The 17,477-nt window shown below is 47.3% G+C and overlaps 1 protein-coding gene across 1 annotated transcript; it reads left to right on the top strand.

The window, feature by feature from the left end:
* The first annotated feature begins 5,682 nt into the window (after nt 1-5,682).
* LOC146756694 (uncharacterized) lies at nt 5,683-15,403 on the top strand. Its single transcript, XM_085524248.1, has 5 exons — nt 5,683-5,716; nt 7,970-8,043; nt 8,089-8,223; nt 13,096-13,315; nt 13,421-15,403. The coding sequence occupies exons 1-5, from the start codon at nt 5,683-5,685 to the stop codon at nt 15,103-15,105; spliced, it is 2,148 nt and encodes a 715-aa protein (XP_085380374.1). The 3' UTR covers nt 15,106-15,403.
* Nucleotides 15,404-17,477: the final 2,074 nt, after the last annotated feature.

Raw genomic sequence — 17,477 nt, 5'->3', positions numbered from 1 at the left:
GGTCCTCTGGGATGTGTAGTTCTTCTCTGTGCTCCACATGATGATATGATGAGAAATACCAATAGAAAAAATATTACCAAACCATGCCATTCCATCTCTTATTCTACATTGCTATAATATGCTTAAAATACATATAAATAAACAAAAATTAAAATGTATGACACACACAGGTCTATTTACATATATATACATAGAATTACTGACTGCACTGCCCAAACATCAAATTCCTTTGTGGTACATATTGAACATGCCCATCTTTCTGCATCACCCACCAAGTGCTCCCAGGTCCCTGGGCAAAAAATATTTCACCAAGTGGTTTGCCCTTTCCAGAGGCTGGAAGGACCCAAACAGCTTTTCCCAACATGTTCTTTACATGTACTACAGGGATCTTATCTCTCTCTACATTGTGCAGGGGGCTGGATTGGCTAGGACCCTCATGATTGACAGATCTTCTCATACTGACCAACCAAGTGGCTTCTGCCCAATGCTTCTCCCAGTGCTTCAGTGTTCCACCATCTATTGCTTTCAACATAGCTTTCAACAACCCATTGTTCAATTTTACCAGAAGCTGGTCACTGTAGGGGATATGATAAACCCACAGTTTTTATAAGGAAATGTTTGAATTGTGTCTCATTTTCAGATTCATATCTTTCTTGGGTGCCATGTCACCATAGGACTTGCTTCTCAAGATTCAGTGCGGTGTTTCAGGTGGTAGTATGGGTACTGTGTATGTGTCAAGCCACCCAGTGTTCGCTTTCACCATGGTAAGCACATAATACTTGCCATTGTGACTTGCGTAATCCAACTCCATAACCACGAAGCAGTTATAAAGCAGGTATGTTTAATGAGTGATGCGCATACACCCTGGTGCATGGGGGATAGCTTCACCTTACTTGCACACCGTTAGGACAAAATGTGCAACAGATATAGGCTGAACTAATACATAATCAATAGTTTGCAGGAATTTGGATACATATTAATTATATTCATGAGACCCCATTAGCATGCAGTCCCTCCCCCCTTGCGTATGTGTACTGAGTTGTGGGGGTGGTTGTGGGATGAAGGCTCATCATCTTCCTCGCTGTAAACTTTCGACCCTGCGGGAGGGGCACCCCCCAAACTCATTCCAGCTTGCTCTGTGGACATCTAATCACCACACTGTTCTGGGGCTCTTCCACCCTCCTCTTCATGGCCTTCATCTCCTTGTTTTCTCAAAATTAGTGTCTGCAATTCCCCCTCTCTGCCCCCCCGTAACATAAACTATCTATCTGTAACTACCCTTTGCCTTAGTGAGTCCCCCTTTCCCTTTCTGTAGCAAAGTGTTCCCTTTTCATCTACTATGCGGTCTTTTTTCACTATTCAATTGTGAGATGGTGGCAAGGTGATATAATCAACCTGCCACTCCTCCCTGTATTTAACCTTCTGCCATTTTCCTTGCCCACAGAGAAGTTTCACCTCTTGGCTTGTTTAATTACGGCACGTGTTTCACAGTCATGAGTAACCTGCGCAATAGTGTCCATAGTTAAGTCCACCCCTCGGTCTCCGGCCCACTTATATGTCACATCTCTTCCCTGATGGCCCGAGGTCTCATGAGCCCATCGAGCTAGAAATAACTCACCCTTATTCTGCCAGTCCAAGTCAATTTGACAAACCTCAATTCTGGCAGCTCAATCTGCCTGATGGTTGTTCTGTTGTCCTTCCGTAGCCCGACTCTTGGGCACGTGTGCATCCACATGACGCACCTTTACAACCGTACCTTCGGGTTTCAATGTCTTTCCACAGTCCAGCAGCCCAGATAGGTTTACCCCTCCGTTGCCAGTTACTTTTTTCCCACTGCTGTAAGCACCCCCATAAGGCATTTGCCACCATCCATGAGTCAGTATAAAGATAAAGCATTGGCCACCTCTCCCATTCAGCAACATCTAAGGCCAGCTGGACAGCCTTTACCTCTGCAAACTGACTTGATTCTCCTTTACCTTCAGTAGCCTCTGCAACCTGTTGTGTGGGGCTCCATTTGCGATGCTTCCCTACAATGTGACATGATCCATCAGAGAACAGGGCATATTTCTTTTCATTTTCTGGAAGCTCGTTGTATGGTGGGGCCTCTTTAGCACGTGAATCCCCCCTGTGGCGCAAGTGGTAGAAGTGCCGCTCTGCTACACAGGAGGCTCGAATCCTGGGGGGTTGGACTCGATGATCTCTAAGGTCCCTTCCAACCCGCACGAGACTATGATACTATGATACTATGACACCTCTTCTGCTGCTGATGTTCCAAACTTTTTACCTTCAGGCCAGTCCATGATCACCTCTAGGATCCCTGGAAGGCTGAGGTTCGCCATCTGAGCTCGTTGTGTAATCAGCACAATCCACTTGCTCCAGGTGGCATCAGTAGCACGATGGGTGGAGGGAACCTCTCCTTTGTACATCCAGTTCAGCACTGACAGTCGAGGTGCCAGAAGGAGCTGTGTTTCAGTACCAACTACTTCGGAAGCAGCCTGAATCCCCTCATACACAGCTAAGATCTCCTTCTCAGTTGGAGTGTAGCACTCTTCGGACTCCTTGTATGCTCAACTCCAAAATCCCAGGGGTCAGCCTCAGGTCTCTCCTGAGGCTCTTTGCCACAAACTTCGAGTGGGACCTTTCTCTCCAGCAGCAGTGTAGAGGATGTTCTTTACATCCTGTCCCATCCGTACTGGCCCCACGGCCACGGCACAGGGTACCTCTTGTTTAATCTGCTCAAAAGCCTTCTGCTGTTCAGGGCCCTATCCAAAACTAATCTTCTTCTGTGTTACCTGATAAAGGTGTAGGGCTGTAGTTTGGAAGGTGCATCCTCCAAAAGCCTACTACACCCAGGAAAGACTGTGTCTCATTCTTGCTAGTTGATGTAGACATGGCAGTGAGTTTTTCGATCACATCAGTTGGGATGTGACTATGTCCATCGTGCTACTTTATACCTAGGAACTGAATTTCCTGGGCAGGCCTTTTGCTTTGCTTAATAGCTTGTAAAAGAATTTGGATTATTTGCTCTCCTTTTGTGAAAACGTCATCAGCTGTATCGCCCCTCACAACAATGTCATTAATGTACTTCAGGTGTTCAGGAGCACCACCCTGTTCCAGTACAGTTTGGACCAACCTATGGCAAATGGTTGGGCTGTGTATGCACCCCTGGGGCAAACGGTTCCAAGTATACTGAATGCCCCTCCAGGTGAAGGCAAACTGTGGCCTACTGACGTATCTGCAAATTAACCTGACTTATCCCAGGACCTTGACTTTCCGGGGGAGAGACACAAACATGGATGCCATGATGTCTTCTCTCATTTTTTTGCTGCGTCACACTCCTTATATACCATCCTAAATCCTGTGCAGACACGTACACCCTCTACACAAAGCCCGATGCACGCGAGAGAGCCTCTACACACACCTAACTAAACCCCCCACCCACTAACTCTTAATCTGCAGGCCTTACTCAGCTATTCTAGAACACTCCATCTACTCAGAACTACTGTATGCACTCATAAATCCTTGCAAAGACAGCTTAGTTCCCCAACAGACGACATTCTGCAGCCAAAGGAATGGAGAAGAAGGCATTAGCAATGTCAATGGTGGCAATGGTGAGTGAGTTTTGCTGATCACTCCCTGATTCTCCAGCTGGCGAGTCAAATCATGAATGGGGAGCAAGGAATCTCTGTTAGTGTGGTACTGCTGTCTGTGCACTGTCTTTGTAGCAATTGGTACCTGCTGCTCTTTTACTTGTAGCAGCCCCACAACAGATGGGTCCTCTGACAGGTCAGGCAAAACAGACAGCTGCTTAATGTCCATATCTACAGCAGCTATTCCAAAGGCCCATCAATACCCCTTCGGAACCTTATATGCCCCCTTCTGAGGTAATCAATACCAAGTATACATGGAGTCCCCGGGCCAGTCACAATAGGATGCTTTTGCCAGTCATTTCCAGTGAGGCTTATTTCGGCCTCCAACACAGTCAGTTCTTGAGAGCCCCCAATCACTCCAGAAATATGGATTGATTCTGTCCCTTCATGACTCGAGGGCATTGGAGTGCACTGTGCACCAGTATCCACCAGTGCCTTATATTTCTGTGGTTCTGATGTGCCAGACCATTTAATCCACACAGTCCAATAAACTCTTATTATCCCTCTCCCCGCCAAGACTGAGGGCAGGGCTCTTCTATTGGTTACCTGTGATGAATGGAGCAACTCCACTGGTGGTTGGTCTGTTTTGTAGTTCTCTCACCCGTGCTCGTAGTACAGGAGTAGGTTGGTCGTGCCACTTCCTCGTGTCTTCTCTGTGGTCCCGTAGGTAGCACCACATGGAAACACGCTGTGCAATCTTACTGTTGTTCCTTGCTCGAGCTGGAAAGCACACGCGTCTAATAGCTGAAACTTTTGATGATACAGGTGAGGAGTAGGATTGGAATATTTTGATCAGGTCCTTCACTAGACCTGGTGACCCGTATGGAGACTGACCTTCATCAGTCGTTTCTGATACTACTACTCGACCAACACAATTAGTCGATGGAAACAGTTTCTTGTGCATTTCATCTATCAGTCTTCTACTCGTGAGATGGCAGAAACTGTGGTGCGTACTGGGGGGAGCTGCTCTTCATAGTTTTGAAGTGTCATAATCAGTTCAAAAACTCGGGGTCTTCTCTCTTGTTCCTCAGATCTTCCAAATGTCGTTGCCAGTGTGTGTGCATATCTTTCTGGTGCTGTACTTGTGAGTTTCTGCCACATGCTAGGCTTGGTCCTCACTCTCTCAGGATCACGGTCTTGTGGATCAGGGTCATACAACATTTCCACCACGGTCATTTCCCTCAGGTACTGGATACCTTTTTCGATGGTATCCCACTTAATAGTCTGAGGCTTCAAAGCATCCTTGAAGGGTTACATTTCCCTCACGGCTGTTAACAGTCCAGAGGGTGCCAGCTCCATCCAAACATCTGCTAATCTCTCTGTCAATAGCTGGGTCTCTGGCAATGCTTCCTAGTTGGTGAGATTCATTACCAGCTAGAGACAGGCTGTTGGCCCCGTTGTCCCAGCAGCGAATCGATAAGGCAAGAGACCTTCATTTTGATGCCATGTAAACTCCTTTCTTGAGCCTTGGAATTCATCCATCTTCAGAGGTTGATGAATGGTAATAGAGATTTCCTCCTCATCACTCTCTTCTTCGTGCCTCTTAGTTTTTTTTTGTTTTGTTTTGTTTTGTTTTTTTGCATTTCTCAGTGCCAATCCAGACCCCCTACCTGGATCTTCTGCTGCCTCCTCCTCTGCTTCTCCTTCTTCTCATCCTAGACACAAGGACACCTGTTTCCATTTCTTCCTTCCACAGGGGCAACTGATATTGTTACTGGTGCCTTCTGTGACTGATCAGAGTTGACTTGGGGTTTATTTTTTTTTTGAGGCTTGAACCTCAGATAGGAAACACTCTCTCTCTTGGGTAGTATTATACAGAGTACAGTAAGCATAAACCAAACCCCAAGTATGGTTTACCTCCTTAGATCTCTGACTCAAATACTCAATTTCTCAGGGTCCCTCAGGTGTTCAAGAGTGAAATCCCATGACATTGCCGGTCCCCACGCTTCTAAGATTTTTCCTAAACCTTTCCATATTCCTTGCCAGTCAGCATTTTCTGGTTTTGGAGGGGACTTCCGCATAGAACGTGAACATGACGCATGACGTGAACATGAGTATGAACACGAGTATGAACACTAACTCGGTTTTCAAAAACTGTGCGGCAATCTGATAAGGCAGCCTAAACCGGATTGAACATCGTGGTGTTTGTAAAATTAGCTGCTGTGAAATTAGCAATTGTGAAATTAGTCATTGTAAAATTAACTATTTCATCTGGGATGCAAGTGTCAAAATTCACATCATACCACATTGCATAGAAGTAGCAGGCAGGTGTCTCCATCAATGCCCTTACTTGGTTGTATAATGCATATATTCTATAACAAGAAATCCAAAAATTAAGAAGGGGCCAATAAGTTCCAAAGAACATGATGGCTTTGAATCCCCTATGCAGTGCTCCTAAAATAAAGAGCAGACTCATAGCTGGCAGTAGCTGGCAGGTGCTGTAAAAGTCAGAGCTAGCTAGCTGTGCTCTGGGAGAGAAAGAAATCCCTTTGTTTTCTTTACAAAAGCAAGACAGCAATGCTCAGAGTTTACAGCTACTCCTGAATGTTGACAGTTTGCCTGGACTTTCAAGGTCACACTCTCAGTGAGCAGCTATGAAAAGATATCACTCCCCTAACAAAGCTCTCTGAGAGCAAAGAGAGATTTGTTCTAAAAGCTAAACAGCAGCAGCTTATGCCCGCCATCTCCACCAAAATCTGTCACAGGTTACCTAGATTTACCTTTGGGAATGACAGAGGGCTGCTGCCCCGTAGGGCCCCCAGCCCAAAAAAGAGAGCTCCAGCCTGGGAGCAAGATTATAAATATGTCCTCTGCGTGTGACTTATCTCTGGCCATGAAGTCCTCTGGGATATGTAGTTTTCTTCTGAGAGATGAGTATTCGGAACGTTGTTATTCCACAAAACAGGAGTATGAAGCTTCTAATGATCCACACTGCACATAATGTTATGATGTGGAATATTGACAGCAACATTACAAAACCATGACACAATGTTTTGCCCACTTTGTGTTAAAGCCAGAGTTACAGTTTTTAATCAGTCAATATCGTCGCACTCTTAGCTCCAGTTTTATTCAATTTCTTGCCAGAGTAACCTGGCAGGTACAAGAATTTCTGTATTCCTACTTGTTTTCTTAGCTTATATTTAATTAGTCCAAAAAAGGAAACCTTTTCTTGTTGGGCAATAACTTCTGAGAAGCATCAATATCCACCAGAAAATGAACCTCTTTATCCTGCTTTCCTCGATGCAATTTCCCATTGCAGTTTGCACACTGCTTTCCTTCCAGTGGGGAGGAGCCCACCCTGGGCTGTTCAAGACCCCATCCCCCCTCGCCTCTCCATGAGGGGATGTCTGGGTCCTACTGCCTTATTCTAACACCACAACAGTAAGAGCTGTTCTTATTCCCAGTTCCTTTTCTATATGTACGTCAATCAGTTTTGTTTTGGTTAGTTTTCATATCATTCACCACTCTTCCGTCCTGACATTCCTTTTATACCTTGCCAGTCCTTCTTTCTTCTGCCTGTGTCTGTCCCAAACTTTCTTATTTTCCAAACTCTCATCATTACATAAGCTACTAACATCCTATTTCACTTTCGCCTCCTTCTCTCCAGAGGTGTCCAGTGCTAACACTGGGATTTCAGGTTTCCTAGATCTCTGCACATGATGGCTATTCTCACTTCCATTGCCCCGTCCTCTCCACCTCCCCCTTCCCTGTTTACAGCAGCAGTCTCTTTCCCTGGCTCTCTCACACTTTAAAAGTTCCTGCTGGGGGAGGGAACAATGAAGGGGGATTACTCTCACAGAATCACAGAATTGTAGGTGTTGGAAGGGACCTCTAGAGATCATCGAGTCCAAACCCCCTGTCAAAGCAAGTTCCCTATACCATGTTGCACAGGTAGGCGCCCAGATGGGTCTTGAATATCTACAGAATCTCTCATACCAGCGCAGATAAACTCACTTTCTCCTTAACCCATTTTCCTTTGAACACTATTCCACTATTTGTACCCTCAGTTACAATTCCACATACCCTCAATTATACTTTTGTATAGGTATATCACGACTTATATATATATATATATATACATTGTGTTAGTTTATACAGTTATACAGTTAATTATTTTAACTTCTCCTCTTTGGATCCTTTATTACTCAGGTCTTGTTTGTCCAGCACCGAAAATCAGTAGTTCTATTTCAGATGGCTGGACAGAAATGAGCTGCAGTCTTTGTATGTATGACTTTAATCTAATTTTTAATAACTACAAATTGCTTCACTTAGATGCTGAGAGCTTTAAACGAAATACTCGTATCTTGTTCTAAATGCAGAAACAACACTTGATTCCCACAAAATGTATGGCAGTCAGTTGGTATCTGTGGCAATTTGGAATGTATTGCACTGGGTACGTAGGGTCAACCCCAATACATTAGACTTTATCTTTTTACAGCGGGAGGGGGATGTGTACCGCACTTTGAGAGGAGTGCTGTGTATAAGCTGCCAAACTTGGGTTGTAAGAGAAACAGTGACCAAACTACGAGAGGGACTAGAAAAATGGAGAAAGGAGAGAGATGCAACAAAGCTGGTATGAATCAATGTTTGACTGTTCTCCCTGGCTGACTACCTTGCTGTCCACTTTAGCGGGACCTCTTATTTTATTAATCCTGAGACTAACTCTTGGACCATTTCTGTTCAATACACTTATTGCTATTGTTAAGGGTCGGTTAGAAACAGCCTATTTAATGTTAGTAAGAAAAGAATATGAACGTATCAGTAGCAAGGAAGAGGATGAATCTACCCTCCAAAGGGCTAAAGAAGCAGTAAAACGATTTAATGAACAAAATCAGGATTAAATAGAAAAAGGGAGATTGTGATAGGTAAGGGTTAAGTTTGTTAGTCAAATGAAACTCAGTGGTGCTTTCTCAGGAGTCCTGGAATGTAAACAGTGTTGTAAAATGTAAATCGTGTTGTAAAGCAGGGAAACTAAGAAGCAGCAAGCACTGCAAACTACATATTGCCAGGGCACATAAGCTGCTAGAAAATAACCAAAGAATAACGGAAAAGACTGCTGACTTTCACCCCCACAACACTCTACGACCGCAGCAATAACCTGCACAGCCACAAGAATGACTGGAATATATAAAAGAGATAACAACTGTACAAATGCAGAACCTTTGTTCAAATTGCCACCCTGGCGGAGTACAGACTCCCCTCAGCACCCAGCTCTGTTTTGCTCACTTTACCACCTTCCTTAATTGAATAAAGCTATCCCTTTATTTAAATCACAAGATTTGATGGTTTTGACACGGTTTTGACACGGGAATCTATAACAGACAACCATACAGACCAAAAACCCACACAGAACTCCATAGTATTGCTTCACAGAAGACTTATTAGGACCCTTAGAAAAGGATCTGGGGATAGTCGTATTCTTACCGCAGCTTTTGGGTAAAGCTGCAACCCACAGCTCGGTTCCATTGCAAGAGTTGTGTTCAACATACAATGTCCTCTGGTGCTGTACCTGAGATTACATCTTGCTGGGACATACTCGTGGGGGTTAGGAGTAACAGGAACGCCAGGACAGCAAGGGAGGGATGCCTGACCACAAGGGTGTGCGAATGTCCCCACCGAAGGAAGCAAAGAGAGCCGGCAGAAAGCGATGCTTCATTAGCGTAACAAAACACAGCCCCCATTCCTCCCTTCCTCTCACCGTCCTCCCCTACACCCCTCCCCCGGATGCAGAACGAGCTCTGTAACTGCCGAGCGCCTGGCAGCCGGCTCGGGGCGTGCTCGTTGTGGGAATTCCTGCCTTCCTGAGCCTGTGCGGAAGAGGCGAGAGCCTGTCTGGAAGCCATCCGGGCAGCACCGCGGTGGCAGGAGGTGCACCAAGGCCGTCCTGCGGCCAGCTCCGGGCTGAGGGCATCCTCTGCTCTACGCGACTCCGAGGAGCCCGGCTACCTGCACCAGAGCTGGGAGCAGCCTGCTCCGCACCCAAGGTAGGTGCCCTTCGTGGCTCGTGCAGAGGAGCGCACGCTTCCTGCCCCCTGCCAGCAGCACCGGGAGAGGAGCGGGGAGCGGCCCCGGACAGGGCGGAACCCGCACTGCCGTACCCCAGGCGGGACCCTGGTCCCGGCTCCAGCTCCCGCTCAGCGCAGCAGGTTTGCTGGCCCAGACGGGCTGCAACCAGGGCGGCAGTTCATGCAGCCCGGGCTGGGCTCCGAGGGGCACGGGAACGGGCTGGGAGCTGGGACAGTGAGGAAGGGAGCAGAGGAGGTCAGCGTGCTCTGCTGCCCGGTTGGATCTCTGTAACACAGCGCAGCTGGGACTGCAGTTCTTCCTCTGGGCCACGGGAGACACGAGACGGCCTCGCTCTGCAGCTGTGCACGAGTGGATTGATGGAAGCTTTAAACCCCCCGATGCCTCCTTTGGAGTGCCTTAATGTGAAGCCTCCAAGTGGAAATTTGCACTCCCCCTGCTCCTCCTCCCCGGCAGTTCCCAGCTTCCCTTCGGGGACCCTGCGGGCAACACGTGCCTCTGGCGACCCTTGAAATGGCGTTACCTTTTGTTTGCTGAGCGCTTGCCTGATGGCTCAGCTGGGGTTGTGCAAAGCCCTGGCAAGGCTTTTGTTCAGGCTGTCCCGGCAGCTGCAGATGCCTTGAGCACACAGCTGCGGGCCCTGAGCACGTTCAGCATCTGCAGCAGCTCCGGCACTGGGCTCTGGAACAGACGATGAGAAGCTGGCAGCCTGTGGGCTGACTGGAGCACGCGTTGAGAACATGGCCGAGCAGCAGCAGGTCAGTAAAGCACAGCCCAGGTGCCTTCTGCAAAGGGCACGCGCTGCTGAGAGCGTTCCCTGCTAATGAGCGCAGTCGATGTACTGCAGTTTTATGGCCTTTCATCTGTTATTGCTGGAGTGTTTCCTGGTGTGTTGTGCATTGTCTTTGGCATCACAAAGAGGAATAAGTCCACGATGCCATAATTATTCTGTTTAGCACTGCTACTATTTGGTCAGTTGCCTTCCTGGTTCGGTTAAAATTCCCAGCACAGCATTGTCTGGTTGTGGTAGTGACCGTCACAGGCTGGTTTGGCTGCAGTGCTGTCAGATACTCTCTCTTTTCAGGAGTTTTTTGGATGTTTTATTGATTTGTTTCTGTGTTTAAGTAAGCCATCCCGTTTATTTGAGAAGTGTGTAAAATCCAGTTGACTCCTCGCCATTTTGCACTTCCTTACACAAGGAATGTGAGCCCTCATCACTTTTAGGTAACATCAGCAGCAGGTGGTTTTGAGAACTACATCATTTTCCTTCACAAAGTACTTTTCCCAACCCTTTTATGAGGGCTTGGTTGATTTCAGCAAGCCCAAGGCTACTTCCACTCCTGAGAGGATGTACAGACATCTGCCAGAGGATTTAATCCATTTGCCACCAGGTGTTCCTCTCACAGATCTGTAGAGGCTGTGCTCTAGCAGGCTGCTCTGCTGGCAGCTGCCATCTGCGCTGAGGCTTGCTGTGTTTGTGTGTTGGGGGCTGCATTCACAGTGTTCTTCCATGAACCAGGTGCTTTTCTGCACCTCCTGCTGGATGGTTGGATGGCCATACCATTTTCTAACAGTATTTTTGCAGCTCTTTCCTGGGTAGCCGTCCCATTTAGACGTGCTTGCAGTCAGTCAAAAGATCCCCCAGTCAGCACAGCCTGTCCTTGTTGTATGTCCTCAACTTTCTTCTCCACTCAGACCTCCAATAAAACTCCCCTTCTGAAGTGACTGGATACACTTGGTTATTTACTGCATAGAGGGTAGGGTTACACGCACAGCTACAGGAGGCCATCCCATTGAGTCACGAGGCTCAGAGTACTTCCCCTTTCTTTCTCATGTCTTCAGACCACAGAGGTAAGGAGCTAGGATGTGGCTGGATCCTCTCCTAGTCCCAAACTTGCTCAAGGCTTTGTGTGGAAGGAATCAAACGGTCCCACTAAGGCAGAGCCTTATAGAGCACATTAAAGCTCCAAAGTAACCACAGGTGCCTTAGAGAAGATCTGTACTGAGGAGGAGTCTTGACGTCAAGCTGCAAGGGATCTCTGTGCAGGTGTGAGCTGCAGAGAGCCCTGTTTGAAGGCAGGTCCTGTGGTGCAGCCTGCTGCTGTGCAGCAGAGCTGGAGGGGCACTTGTGCTGCTCCCTGTTTTGGGATAAGATGGCTGCCTCCTTGCCTTGCTTTTATCGTTAAGTCCCCAGCTCAGTCTCAGCTGTTGAACTAAGTGTCTGCTACCAGTTGCATCAGCCTCCCAGTATGAAACAGCTTTGTGGCAGTTTATCTCTTTGAGCTAGGCTGTTTCCTGTACTGCAGCTCATTGTCTTCCTCTGTAAGCCCAGGCAGCGCCCTGCAGAAGGGCTGAGCTGGGACTGGGACTGCTGCATTCCCTCACAGCTCCCCTGCCATTTCTCTTCTCCCTGCAGGCTCCAGTTCAACTTCTGCCTTCCAGCCGTGATCATCCCAGCCTGCAGGAGAGCAGCAAATGTCTGCAACACATCTAGCTGAGGTAGGGGCTGGGGAAGCAGGCAGGAGAGGCCAAAGGGCCAGGGATGTGAATGCAGGGGAAGAGGGAGGTGCTCTCAGCCAGCGTGTGTGTGCTGGGGACAGAGAAGCGGCTGGGATGGGAGGTTCTGTCCTGTGCGAGCGGTTTGCCTGGGCCTTGGCTGTTCCCAGCAGGGAGCCTCTTTGCTTGCAGGAGCCCGTGAGCTTTGAGGAGGTGGCCGTGTATTTCAGCAGGGAGGAGTGGGCGCTGCTGGACCCTGCGCAGCGAGCGCTCTACCGGGATGTGATGCTGGAGACGTACCAGTGCGTGGCCTCGCTGGGTGAGAGCTTGTCTGCCTTTCCTCCTTGTTAGGGCACCTTTAACTGTGCAGAATGAGCCTCTGCAAGCTGGGCCTTGAATAATTGTCATGCAGCTACATATTGACTAACACCACAGTGCCAGCAAGAAAGGAGATACTGAGAAGCATGAGTTTCAGAAGGGATTAGTATGCACGGCACTGTGATCAAAGCTGCAGAGTCAGTGCTGGCAAGGAGGCATCAGCCAGGAGGTAGAAAACCAGCCCTTGTGTTGAGTGTTGCTTGGTGCCACCAGCTCCAGCTCACAGATGAATCCCTGGTTACTGCTATGGAATTGAGGATTTTACATGCAATTGCCATCAACATTTTGATGCCTTGACCACTGGTAGATTGTAAGAAAATAATCTGTTTTAAAGTTAATTTGAAAGAAAAAATATCCCTTCACAATGTTCAGAGATGTCAAAGCATTCTTTGCTCCAAGGGAAGCTGTAGGCGTGGTGTCATTCAGGCCCAAATGGTGGTTTCTCCTTGGGGAGGGACACAGTGGTGCTGATGACCTGTTGAACATATAAGAAAAATATCCCTTCATAATGTTCAGATGTCAAATCATTCTTTGCTCCAACATTCAGGCCCAAGGGGTGGTTTGTCCATGCGGAGGGAGACAGAGTGGAGCTGTTGAACAGGCAGTGTGCCAGCATGATGGAAATGCTCTCTTGTTCCCCGTTTCTCTCCCTGAAGCTCCATTTCCAGGCCCCAAGCCCGTGGTGATCTCCCTGCTTGAAAGTGGGGAAGACCCCTGGATCCCAGATGTGCGTAGCCCTGAGGCCATGCCAGGAGACCTCATCCCAGGTGAGATGGTGGAGGGAAGGGGAATGTTGGGGCTGTAAGAGCCTTCTCTGCCTGTGTTTTATGTTGGGCACCGTGTGCTATTGCTGCATTTTGTCTGTCATCCAGCAGCTGATGGGATCAAAAATGCAAAGGAGGTTCTGCAGAGAAGTTGTGTAGCAGATAGACAGTGGGGTCACATCTCTATGGAAGAAATCAGAAGGGATGCCCATGAAGGCCTGCAGCATGGGCCGGGTGAGCACATCAAGAAGCCCCTGGGAAAGCGTCTGGGAATGACATTGAGGAACCCAGTGGACTTCACCATAGGTCCAAAGCAGCCTGAGGAAACCAGGAGCAAGGATGCGTGCCAGATGAAAAAGCAGAATCCGTGCACTGAGTGTGAGAAAAGCTTTAAAACAGATTCCAGCATCACTAACCACCAGTGCATGCACTCAGCAAAGAGGCATTACGAGTTCTGTGATTCTGCAGAGAGCATGAAAAGGAGAGTCCACCCCACTGGCCAGCAGTGCATGTACACAGGAGAGAGAGCCTCCGAGTGCTCTGATTGTGGAAAGAATTTCACGGACAGTGGGAGCCTCACTTCCCACCAGTGTATCCACAGAAGAGAGAGAATGTACAAGTGCCCTGAGTGTGGGAAGAGCTTTAAATGTAGTTCTAAACTCAAAAGACACCAACGTGTCCACACAGGAGAGCGACCATATAAATGCCTTGAGTGTGGGAAGAGCTTCAAAAACAGTTCCAGCCTCATCTACCACTATCGCGTCCACACAGGAGAGAGACCATTTAAGTGTACTGAGTGTGGGAAGAGCTTTAGAAGCAGCTATGAATTGAAGATGCACCTGCGCATCCACACAGGAGAGAAACCATATAAGTGTTCTATGTGCGGGAAGAGCTTCAAAAGCAGTTCCAAGTTCTCCCAACACCATCGCATCCACACAGGAGAGAGACCATTTAAGTGCACTGAGTGTGGTAACAGCTTCAGGAGCAGCTCTGAATTGACGCTCCACCTGCGCACCCACACAGGAGTGAGACTATATAAGTGCTTTGAGTGTGGGAAGAGCTTCAAAATCAGTTCTGTTTTGAAGTGCCATCAACGCATCCACACAGGACTGAAACCCTTTCAGTGTCCTGAGTGTAGGAAGAGCTTCAAAAGCAGTTCTGTATTGAAATTGCACCAGAATGTCCACTCAGGAGACAAACCATTTAAGTGCCCTGAGTGTGGGAAAGGCTTCAAATGGAGTTCCAGCTTCTCTTCCCATCAGCGCGTCCACATGGGAGAGAGACCCTTTATATGTCCTAAGTGTGGGAAGAGTTTCAAAGGGAGTTATGATTTGAAGCGCCACCAGCGCATCCACACAGGAGTGAAACTGTCTAAGTGCACTGAGTGTGGGAAGAGCTTCGCCAGCAGTTCTTTTTTGAAGTGCCACCAGCGCATCCATACGGGAGAGAAACCCTATACGTGCCCTGAGTGTGGGAAGAGCTTCAAAAGCAATTCTGAACTGAAGTGCCACCAGCGCATCCATACAGGAGTAAAACCCTTTCAGTGCACTGAGTGTGGGAAGGCCTTCATAAGCAGTTCTAAATTGAAACTGCACCAGAATGTCCACTCGGGAGACAAACCCTTTAAATGTATTGAGTGTGGGAAAAGCTTCAAATGGAGTTCCAGCTTCTCTTCCCATCAGTTTATCCACATGGGAGAGAGACCATTTAAATGTACTGAGTGTGGGAATAGCTTCAAAAGGAGTTCTGATTTGAAGCGCCACCAGCACATCCACACAAAAGAAATACCCTGAAAGTGTCCTGAGTGTGGTAAGAGCTTCAAAGGGAGTTCTGAACTGATGCTGCATCAGAGCATCCACACAGGAGTGTGTCATTATGTTATCTAGATCAATCTATGTCCATGACTGGGGTTAGCAGGCCTATGGGCTCCCCGCCCCCCATTAATGGGAAGGAAAAAGGGGTAGGGAGACGGGAGCTGGGCTCAGGGAAACAAACAGAGCAGCAGCAACAATCTAAGGTGGAGACTTACCTTACTAACTATGATGTTGGGATGTAAGATTACACAATATAATACAGTCTTATTGAAACTGAGGTCCTCTGGGATGTGTAGTTCTTCTCTGTGCTCCACATGATGTTCTGATGTGGAATACTGTCACGTGTTACTTAGATTTACCTATGCCCGTGACAGGGGAAGCCACCCCACACCCCCCCCCGGGGCCCGGAAAGGAGGGGGAAAAGGGGAGTGGGATAAAACAGCGACAATCTAAGGAGGAAAAACTTATTTTACTAAATATGATATCGAAATACAAGATAACACAATATAATATAATTAAGGCTAACAAAATCGAACGAAACAAAGAGAGAGAGTCCCCGAAAACCGAGAGGCCTACTGTGAACTCTATGCGACACGGCTGGAACGCTTCCCACTCTCCGAGAAGTTCGAGAGAAGAAGGAGGGCACTCCAGCCTGGGAACGAGATTATATAGAGTCCTGGTCCCGTGACTTATTGTTACTCCTGTTGTTCTCTGGGATATGTAGTCTTCTTCTGTGGACTGCACATTCAACAGAAGTATCCATACTTGACATGATGTTATGATGTGGAATACTGATAGCAAAATTACAAAATTACAAAACCATGACATTCCACCCCTTATTCTACATTATTACATCATGGTTAATATATACATATATATACATATATATACACGTATGTAAAATTATGATAGCTAAATAGTAGAATTGCATGTAACATAACTAAATGTACAACTATAATAACTAAAATACACTACACATGCAAACATATATATATAGATACATAAAATTATTGACTGCACTCCCCCAGCATCAAATTCCCTTGTGGCACACATTGAACATCCCCATCCTTCTGCATTACCCACCAAGTGCACCCAGGTCCCTGGGCAAAGACAGTTCCACGGATAGGTTTGCCCTTTCCAGAAGCTGGAAGGACCCAAACAGCTTTTCCCAACATGTTCTTTACATGTATAACAGGGACCTTATCTCCTTCTACAGTGTGTAGGGGGCTAGATTGACTAGGACCATCACGATTGACAGATCCTCTAGTATTGACCAACCAAGTGGCTTCTGCCAGATTCTTCTCCCAGTGCTTAAATGTTCCGCCACCCATTGCTTTCAACATAGTTTTCAACAACCCATTATATCGTTCAGTTTTACCAGAAGCTGGTGCATGGTAGGGAATATGATAAATCCACTCAATGCCATGATCTTTGGCCCAAGTATTTATAAGAGAATTTTTGAAATGTGTCCCATTATCAGATTCAATTCTTTCAGGGGTGCCATGTCGCCACAGGACTTGTTTCTCAAGACCTAATATGGTGTTTCGAGCAGTTGCATGGGGTACTGCGTATGTTTCAAGCCACCCAGTGGTTGCCTCTACCATAGTGAGTACATAACACTTACCACTGCGAGATCGTGGCAAGGTGATATAATCAACCTGCCACGCCTCCCCATATTTATACTTTTGCCATCGCCCTTCCTCCCAGAGAGGTTTCATCCTTCTGGCTTGTTTAATTATGGCACATGTTTCACAATCATGAATAATCTGCGCAATAGTGTCCATGGTTAAGTCCACCCCTCGGTCTCTGGCCCACTTATATGTTGCGTCTCTTCCTTGATGGCCTGAGGTCTCATGAGCCCATCGAGCTAGAAATAATTCGCCCTTATTCTGCCAATCCAAGTCGATTTGAGCCACCTCAATTCTAGCAGCTTTATCTACCTGATGGTTGTTTTGTTGTTCTTCAGTAGCCCGACTTTTGGGCACATGTGCATCCACATGACGCACCTTTACAACCATATTCTTTGTTCGGGAAGCAATGTCCTTCCATAGTTCAGCGGCCCAAACAGATTTTCCCCTCCGTTGCCAGTTATTTTGTTCCCACTGCTGTAACCACCCCCATAAGGCATTTGCCACCATCCATGAGTCAGCATAAAGATACAGCATTGGCCACCTCTCCCGTTCAGCAACATCTAAGGCCAGCTGGACAGCTTTTACCTCTGCAAACTGACTTGATTCTCCCTTACCTTCAGTGGCCTCTGCAACCTGTCGTGTGGGGCTCCACACAGCAGCTTTCCATTTGCGATGCTTCCCTACAATGCGACATGATCCGTCAGTGAATAGGGCATATTT

Source organism: Coturnix japonica, chromosome 26 (genome assembly GCF_054131305.1).
Source record: "Coturnix japonica strain WE chromosome 26, WE-NBRP24, whole genome shotgun sequence".
NCBI lineage: Eukaryota > Metazoa > Chordata > Aves > Galliformes > Phasianidae > Coturnix > Coturnix japonica.
This window is presented reverse-complemented; position numbering and strand designations above follow the sequence as displayed.

What these genes read in the sequence shown, in the direction of transcription:
- LOC146756694 (XM_085524248.1), top strand. Translation starts at nt 5,683, where the DNA reads ATGACGCATGACGTGAACATGAGTATGAACACGA. An exon ending in GAACATGAGTATGAACACGA is followed by an intron (nt 5,717 to 7,969) that starts GTATGAACACTA and finishes TTCTAAATGCAG; the next exon opens with AAACAACACTTGATTCCCAC. An exon ending in TTTGGAATGTATTGCACTGG is followed by an intron (nt 8,044 to 8,088) that starts GTACGTAGGGTC and finishes ATCTTTTTACAG; the next exon opens with CGGGAGGGGGATGTGTACCG.